General features: G+C 45.3%; 1 protein-coding gene across 4 annotated transcripts in view; it reads left to right on the plus strand.

The window, feature by feature from the left end:
* Positions 1-9,170, plus strand: part of cbfb (core-binding factor subunit beta) — a 37,737-nt gene continuing 28,567 nt past the window's right edge. For all 4 annotated transcript variants that reach the window (XM_062547357.1, XM_062547358.1, XM_062547359.1 and 1 more), the window contains exons 1-3: positions 1-424; positions 1,012-1,098; positions 3,033-3,149. In XM_062547357.1, coding sequence (XP_062403341.1) covers positions 347-424; positions 1,012-1,098; positions 3,033-3,149 — 282 coding nt within the window. In that variant the 5' untranslated portion in view covers positions 1-346. The remainder of the gene's footprint in view (positions 425-1,011; positions 1,099-3,032; positions 3,150-9,170) is intronic.

The raw sequence follows: 9,170 nt of genomic DNA on the forward strand, positions 1-9,170 counted from the left end.
GATAAAGTCGAGTCTGAGAGCGTCTGTTGTCAGTAGACGGAGACGGAGGGAGGACAATAATCCGGTAATAATAATTATAGCCAAAATAAATATCAAGTCCACTGCGGCAGCTTAGGGCGAGTTCACAGAGGTTGAGGTAATCTTAAGAAAAGGGGGAAAGAGTACGACTCTGCCCCACTATAACGTAAATATCTCAGGAGCACATTGCCATAGTCTTACTCACTCCATCAGACAGAGAAGACGGAAGGAAATAAGAGCGGGATTCGGGGGAGTTTCTCGACAACGCATTTCTCTCGCTCGCAGACAAACAAATCAACCGAAAATTGATCACACAACAACATTCAAGATGCCTCGGGTTGTCCCGGACCAGCGGAGTAAATTTGAGAACGAGGAGTTCTTCAGGAAACTCAGCCGGGAGTGCGAGGCAAGTTTGTTAATTTCATTCTTTTCATTAAGTGGCGGAAATGAAGCACCAGTTCTTGTCTGTGCGGAGTATTGAAATTGAATATTGTCTCACTTACTTAGTTTCTGTAAGTGAAGTCAAGTTTCTCCGCCATAGAGCTTAGCATTTTATTCCTGAATCGGAGAATGAAACATGACTAGCGAAGACATGTAAGTTACCAACATTCAAAAGTTGCGATACTTCCTAGTTGCATGTGAACGGTCCTATTTGGCTTAAAGCATTTCAGTAAGAGTGAATACAAGAGGACGTATAAAGGGTTTTCCTGTTAATTCCGTTTATAAAAGATGGAAAATACCATTAGAGAACCACCATTTTACAGCAACAAAAGAGGTATCCATCGCACCCAGTTGCACATGTCATAAGAGTGTTATTTATGCATTAGTAGACTACGTAAACAATTGGCTTCATTCAAAGTGTAGCCTACAGACACTTCTGCAACAACAGAAGCTGTTTTTTGGAGAAGTATTCCAGTTATAATAAGTCTGTTTAATTTGGATGCTTTGGATGTACATAATGATTTATGTCGGCTTTCTCGTGGTTCCATTCAGATCAAATACACCGGTTTCCGAGACAGACCACACGAGGAGAGGCAAGCCAGGTTTCAAAACGCCTGCAGAGACGGACGCTCAGAAGTGGTAAGTACCTGGAGCCTCGACAGGGTTAAGAAATTATGAGGATAATCATGAAGATTTGACCTTCGCCATAGGTCCGTATAATTGTGCGTAATTTTGCGCACCAGCGCCCAGTTGCTTCAACAGCCCCTTGTCTGATCACAGTGCGCGAAACAGTGGCAGGCGACCTGCCAGTCACCTGAGAGGCTTTATCTGGAACTTATAGAAATAAATAAAAACATTTTGTTGTCCAGAACCAGACATGTTACGCAAGTCTTCTCCCAAAACCCGCACACTAGACTTCCTCATTTTCTAGAGCTAAAAAAAAGAGTAGGCCTTCGAAACCGAAATGACAAGCCAATCGAATGTATTAGCGCATAAAGTAACTTATCAGTTTATATAGACTATTTCATCACACTGGAGTAAGCTATATTTGACGTGTTTATTCTTACAGTTTGTCATGGGACCCTTTGAGTCTTTGAATAATGAGGTTCAAACATGAAATGCAGTCAGCGCTTCGGGCTATTTGAATCTGTCTCTGTGTGTGTCTTTCTTTTAATCATCGTAAAGAAGGCTTTTCACAGGCTGCCGTAATGAAGTCGGATGTGTCTAATTTAGCGTCTCGTATAAATACCTCGAGTCGGCATGTGACCCGTTTGACGCCATTCCCCTCTTCCAGAGGGACTCTATTTACCCGCAAGCGCGGAATACAAACAAGCACCAATAATATCCCTGCTTATTGTTGCTGTAAACGTCCATTGCATTCCTAAGAAGTGTCTGGATTTCGTGTATTATAGTCGGGATATATCTCGGGGATTTGGGAGACTAAATGTAACTTTTTGATGCACATAATCTGCTTGAATTATTTTAATTGTTAAAATAATTGTAGGTGGGATTTCATCCCGGATGACTTCACTATCCGTTTTTAATATTACAGTAATTGTACAAACTGAGTGAATACCTTCATTCTGTGTCAAGATTAGTTTATTTTGCGTGAAAATAATTCTGCCACTCTAACACAGACTGTGTCGGCCTATAATTTACATTTCAAAGTTGACATAATCTTTTTATTTTGTATGGAAGGTCAAGTTAGAATTAAGGTTGAGCTAACCTTTTAATGTCTACCTACACTCAAAATAATTAGAAACCACTTTACTTTCTTCATGAACAATGTGTTTGTTATAAAGACCCAGGTCAAAGAGTCAGTTTATAAACGGAAAAAACATGTGGTTCAGGAGTTTCTATGTCAGACCTCAGTGTTTGAAACCACACAAAAAGCAGCATCTGGGAATTAAGATGCATATATGAGTTAAAATGGCCCCTAGATATCTGCTGGTTGTGTGTGTGCGTGTGTGTGCATACCTCTGCTGGTTTCGTATGGTTCGGTCTTGATTTGGGCTACTTGTAACCGCTTTGATTTAATATGTGAGGCATTTTCTAAGTAAGTCATTTAGATGGGGGTGCAATCAAAGGATATTCAGACAGATTCCTGAAAAACACAGTATTGATTTTCCTCCCATCTCTCATACTGTTATCTGTCTGTCTGTCATGGACTTATTCCCTCTTTCTTTCTGTTTTTCATTCCTTCCCTTTTCTCCCTCTCTCTCTCTCTCTCACTCTCAAAGCCTGTGCTTAGAAGCCCAGTCTGCCAGCAATGAGTGTTGGTAAAATAAAATCAGATGTGCGTAACTCAATACTTCAAATTGAGAAAATGATGACTTGTTTTTTTTTTTCTTCTTCTCTCTTTTCCCTCCCTCTCTCTCTCTCTCTCTCTCTCACTCTCTCTTTCTCTCTCTCTCTTCTTCTGCTGTTAGCTGTGCCCCAGGCCTCAGGCACAGCTCTCCTCTCCTCTCCTCTCTTCTCCTCTGCTCTGATGTGAAGAAGAAATGACGGGGCTGCATAATTTATGGCCGGGCTCTGCTTTCTGATCCTGTTTGTATTGATTTCCCCTCTAAAAGGCTTTCGTGGCGACGGGCACCAACCTCTCCCTGCAGTTCTTCCCCGCCAACCTGCACGGGGAGCAGCGGCAGGCGCCCACCAGAGAGTATGTGGACTTCGAGCGGGAGACGGGGAAGGTAATACCACATACATCATCTGTCCCCGGCTCTGTGTGTGTGCACGCGTGTGTGTGTGTCTGTGTCTGTCTGTCCCCCTCGCTCACTCTCTTTTGCTCTCCCTATCCCTCTCTCTCTCGCTCTCTCTCTCTTTTCTTCTCTCTTCATGTCTATCTTTTTTTTCTGTTTGTCTCCTCTCTCTCTCTCCACCCCCACCCCCCCCCTCCTCCTCCTCCTCCTCCTCCTCATGTACCTTACTGTTTGTCCTCAGTCCACTTCTGTCCTGGTCAGTCTAGCAGCTCTGGCCAACAGCGAGTACGTCCACACTGGCCCTCGGCTCGGCCTGTGCAGCCAGCGCTGGCTGTCCCCGTGCTGCTCCCCACCAGGGTCTCCTCACGCGTATGCGAGATGGCGTATACGAGCCGTCTGTCTATGTTTATTTGTCTCGGTCATTTTCTTTTTCTTATTTTATTTCATAAGCATAAGCAGACTGCAGATGTATCGCAGCCCCTAAAGGCCTGCAATGCACTTCAGCATTCCTGCAGTGTTGTGGTGGCACCCTCCGGCTTGCGTAATGATACGTTATTATTTCACGCATCTCAAGGAAAAAGCTGGCTGGAAAGACATCAAAGAGTCTCTGAAAAAAAGAAATCACACCCTGTCCTGGATGAAATGTGTCACTTCTCAGATCCCGTATTTCTTGTCCACCCATACCCATCCATTTAGGATATGTGAGCCATCTGCCCTTGCGCGGGAGTAGAGTTCGGTGTTGTCTCACAGATTTTCACCACAAAAAAAAATACCACCCGCACTTTTTCCCTCCAAAAAATGTCTGTCAACTGTTATTTATAAGCCTTTGATTGTGAGACTAGAGGCTTGTTTAGATGCCTTCTCCATGAGTCAGGCTGAATCCCAACCAGATACTATAAAGCGATTTTACCCCCATGTTTTTAAGAATCGCCACCAACCAAGCATGGAAAGAAATCCTGCACTTCTCCTGCAGAGAGCCACACAGAGACTTCCTCTTTAAACTGCCACCAGTATCTTCTGCAGCTCAGTGAAATGTGTTGTTGTTGCAGTACGTTGTGTTTGTTCCAGGCAGTTGTTTTCACTGTTGGTGATGTTTTTTAGTTTTTTTTTTCACGCATATTTATATATATATTTATAAAACGCGAACACTCCAGCGGGCCTTAACACGGGCTTGTTTGGCTGCTGAGCTCTGCTCTGCGCAGCGTGGGGAAGTCGGAGGTGTTCTTCACGGACACTGCCTCCCTGAGATGCGCTCATTAAAAATGCATCTGTGTGAAAATCGATGGACCTCTCGGCCCAGGGCTGACGGACTAATCTTTGGCCGTTAATTATTTAAAAAGGCGTGACGGCGAGATGTCAGCCGCGCAGAGCACTTTACAGATGAGGCGCTGAGCGGATCGCACAGGCCAGGGCTTAATGGTAATTGTATACCCAAACCTCCCCTCCCTTCTCTCTCTCCCTCTCTCTCTCTCTCTCTCTCTCTCTTACACACATGCACACACACACGCACACACACACACAAACAAATGCACAAACATTCACACACATGCACACACACACTCACGCACGCACCCACACACATTCACACTCTCTCTCTCTCTCTCTCTCACACACACACACACACACACACACGCATGCACACTGACACAAACAAATATTCACACACACATACACACACACACACACAAACATACTCATACTCATGCACACACAAACACACACCCACCCACACACACACACACACACACACACACACACACACACACAGAACTCCACCGGATCAGTACCAGCAGCTTTAATGAGCAGCCACACCGTCCTCTTCAAAAATAACTCCCCCGGATCTCCCGCCCACACAGCCATGTGGTGCTGCCCCACACAAAGCTCTCTCTACCTGGGATGGCGTGGCATCAAGCTTGGCTCTTACTGGTTCTCTCTAAACTCTTATTCACCGTAGCTTTCGCCTTGTCTCTGTTCCTTAGTCTGTCAGCGTCTGATACATTTTGGAGAACCAAGCCCAACGCATTCTCTATCTCTCTCTCTCTCTCTATCTCTCTCTGTCTCTCTCTCTCTTTCTCTCTCTCTATTTCTCTCTCTATATACCCTTTTTTTCTCTTGCACTCGGTGTTTAGGGGATGACTGCCAAAAAAATTACAATAGCTGCAGATGCGGTGTGGAGAACATCAGAGTGCTGTAGTATTTTGCATTGTTCTCAAATGTCACTCTTGTATGACTACTCTGTGTTTTGGGTTAGCGTCCTTCGCGTCCAAATGTCCTTTTGAATTCACTCCTGAAAACAAAGTGGCATTACAGGGAAGGATGGAGATTGCAAGTTGGACCAAACCTTCCTCATTAAATCCCAAATGCTTTGATGAAAAAAAAAAAAGCTTTTTTTTGTTGTTGCTAAAAGATGATAATAAAGAAAATGAGAGAGCTCATTTTAATGGTATCCCCTGACTCTCCCTGGCCCGCTGCCCTTTTTCCCCCTTGCCATGCTTTCACAGTCCCGCAGTCTGTCAGGTCCAAGTCCCCATAGGCTGCTGGTGTCAGATGAGGGTAGCCCGCTCGCTCGAGTGCGCCAACCTCTGCTCTTAATTAAACTGATTTTTAACCTTTTTACGCAAACAGATCACACACACATTCAACACACGTAAACATGCTCTCTCTTCCTCCCTCTCTCTCTCTCTCTCTCTCTCTCTCTCTCTTCCTCCCTCTCTCTCTCTCCCTCCCTCCCTCTAAATAACTAACTAAGAAAAACCAGTGCAGTGTTTGGAAGATGTATGTAAGCCTTTAGGTGTACCAACCATGTAAGCTTGATCCGGTTGGTTCGGAGGGGTGGGGGGTGGGGGGTGCATCTAAATGTTTAAAGGTGTATGGTGCTGTTGGAGGAAATCGGACCCTGTCTGTGTCGGTGTCAGTGATGGTCTGTCAGGGCAGGGGCAGGCCATTTTACTGGTTGCACTTAATCACTCATCAGTCTCTGTCCCACGCTCACCAGTCTTGTGATTACAGCACAGATAAGAGCTCAATTAGGCTGTTAGTCAGCCGGCCGAAAAGAAGAATCTTTTGTAAGTGCAAATAGGAAAGCGTCGTTCGATTTCAGATAATGGGGAGGATTCTGGTCTAGAGTGCTAGCGCTTTAAAAAAAAAAAAAAATGTTTAAGGCGAGATCAAATTTTCATTGAAAAGTGGTGTGGGAGGAAATAATGGAATGTGATATGCAGTCACAGAGGACTGGTGGTGTATGGCTTTCAGCTGTGTGCTAGTCAGGCTTTCAGATGATGGGAAAAGTGTCTTAGGAGAGTTGAATGGGAGTCGGCATTCTGCTCTCGTAATGTGTTTTATTCATACATGCAAAAGATCTTTAGTGTCCGTCAAGTGATACCACATCCTTATGCTGTTTTAGGCTTAACTGAAGAAGATCTACACATCCCCCTCCTCCTTTTTCTCTCTCTCTTTCTCTCTGTCTTTCTATGTCACTTTCTTTCTCGGTCACTTTTTTTCTCCCTCTCTTTCTTTCTCTCTCTCTCTCTTTCTTTCTCTGTCACTTTTCTCTTCCTCTGTGTCACTCTGGCTGATTTCTCTCATTGGTTTGGAGGGCACGGTGAACTCAGTAACTCTTCTCCAGGTTGCCTCCCCGCCCTGGCCCCACCCCACCCCACCCCACCCCTCACTCTCTCTCCTCTCCCCTCCTCTCCCCTCCTCTCCTCTCCTCTCCCCTCCTCTCCTCTCCTCTCCTCTCCTCCCTCTCGGTTTGGAGACAGCAGCGGCACAGTCGGGGTCTGAGCCAGCTCAAACTCGGGCTCTGGCTGGAGCTGTGTGTCTCTGGCGGGGGGACAGTAGTATTATCTGAGTGGAGCGGAGCGGAGCGAGACGAGGCGGGCGGGCGGGCGGGCGGGCGGGCGGTCGGGTCTGCTCCTGCTCCTGCTCTCGCTCTCGCTCCCGCTTCTCTGGAGCCCCCACAAAAACAGCTTAAGTACAGGCTCCCAGTGTCACTACGGGCTAATGGGAAACAGCTGTGGGGGAGGTTAATTTTAGCGGTAGCTACCATGGCCTTGGGAGGAGACGTTAGTTAACCCTGTCCCGACCAGGAGCCCTGTCTCTGTCTCTCTCTCTCTCTCTTTGTCTTTCTTCTTCCTCTTCTTTTTCTTTTTCCTTCTTTTCCTTTCTTCTTCTTTTTCTTCTTCTCTTTCTTCTCCTTCTCGTTCCTCTTCTCCTTCTTTTTCTTCTTCTCTTTCTTCTCCTTCCTCTTCTTCTTCCTCTTTTTCTTCTTCTCTTTCTTCTCCTCCTTCCTCTTCTTCCTCTTCCTCTTCTCCTTCTTCTTCTTCTTGTTTTGCAATATTTGCTGTCTGTCTTATCCAGTCAGCAAATATAAAACTTTAGAGAGATTCCGTCAAACAAGTGTGTGTGTGTGTGTGTGTGTGTGTGTGTGTTTGTTTGTCTTTGTGTGAAGCAGAGAGATTATCAGGTGTGCTAGGATAAGGTTAGTGAAATGAGGAAGCAAGCTGAAAGTAACGGAAACTGAAGTCATTTTTGCACCTTTAGTGAAGGAACTTCTGGACTGATTCCATTGTGGCATGATCCTTTTCTAGAGTTCAAGTACAAGTGTGTTGTGATCGTAACAGTCAAACTGAGTACAGATTGCTGTCTTTTATTGTTTAAGGCTGAATACCAGTTGAACTGCCCATGTTAATCTTACACGAGGCCATTAACTTCAGGAAACATCTTGGAAGCTCAGTGTGTGATCTGTGCTCCGTGCGATGAGGAGTCCGTCTCTAAACTGTTCACCCAGCGACCCCCTCCCCATCTGCCTGGGCTCCTGCACTGTCTCTCTGTCTGATTGGAATCAGATTCTCGGGGCTGGAGAGCGCTGATGAGATCTGATTGCTTGTCACAGTGTTTCCTCTCTTCTCCCCTCCCCTCATCTCCCCTCTCTGTTCCTCTCATCTCCTCTCTTCTCCTTTCTTTTTATCTCCTTTCCTCTCCTCACCTCTCTTCCCTTTTCCTCTTCCCTCCTCTCATCTTTCTTCTCTTTTCTTCTCCCCTCCTGTCGTCTCCTCTCTTCTCTTTTCCTCTCCTTCCTTTCCTCTCCTTACGTCTCTTCTCTTTTCTTCTCTTCTCCTTTTCCCTCCTCTCTTTCCCTTCTCCTTTTCCTTCCATCACTCCTCCTCTCCTTTCCTCCCCCTCTTCTCCTCTCTGTCCCTTCTTTCTCCTTGCCTTTCACCCGTAGCGCTCATGTGTGGCTTCTCTTTATGCAAACGCAGAAATTGGCTCTGTCTTCCCGACCTTGCCAAGGAGCCCAGTTTCTTTTTTCTTTTCTTTTTTTTTTGTATTCGATTTGATTTTGTTTTATCGTCCTCCTCGGTAGGGAAAAGAGTGTGTTGTAAACCAACTGGCGAGGAGCTGGCAACTCGGTCCAGCTCGTTCTTGGCCGAGCCCCTGTGTAGAGTAGTGTGTGTGTGTGTGTGTGTGTGTGTGTGTGTGTGTTATACGGCATGGCGAACGCCAGTCCATATGCTCTGCATTACAAGCTGACAGAGAGTCGGAGCCGAAGCATCACAGAGTGGGCAGACACAACTCCGTTTGCACCTGGGCAGGACGCAGTCTAGAGTAGAACTACTGAAGGCTGGAATCTGGTAGCATTTGGCAGAAATATATCGCTGCCTTTTTCTAGTTCGCGTATAAACTATTTATAAACGATTATTAAAAAAGGCTTGAAAACCAATAACTCTTTTAGACTGAAATCGTGAAAATATCTGCATTCATTAATGTGTTGTAAATGCATTAAAAAAGATTTAGTGCTTAGAGAATGAGTGCCTGCAGCTTGATAACATAGATGAGAACATGTTCTAACAGAGTGTTTAAATATCTTACATAATATTCCACTCAGATTGTTTGATCAACTCCCAGAGTTGGGAAATGTGGTTGCATTTCACAGGTTTTTAATTACGACATTGAATTCCCTTCTTCGTGTTCCATACACTATTATCTCAGAGACGTCCTATTTAATTGATG

Source organism: Sardina pilchardus, chromosome 10 (genome assembly GCF_963854185.1).
Source record: "Sardina pilchardus chromosome 10, fSarPil1.1, whole genome shotgun sequence".
Taxonomy (NCBI): Eukaryota; Metazoa; Chordata; class Actinopteri; order Clupeiformes; family Clupeidae; genus Sardina; species Sardina pilchardus.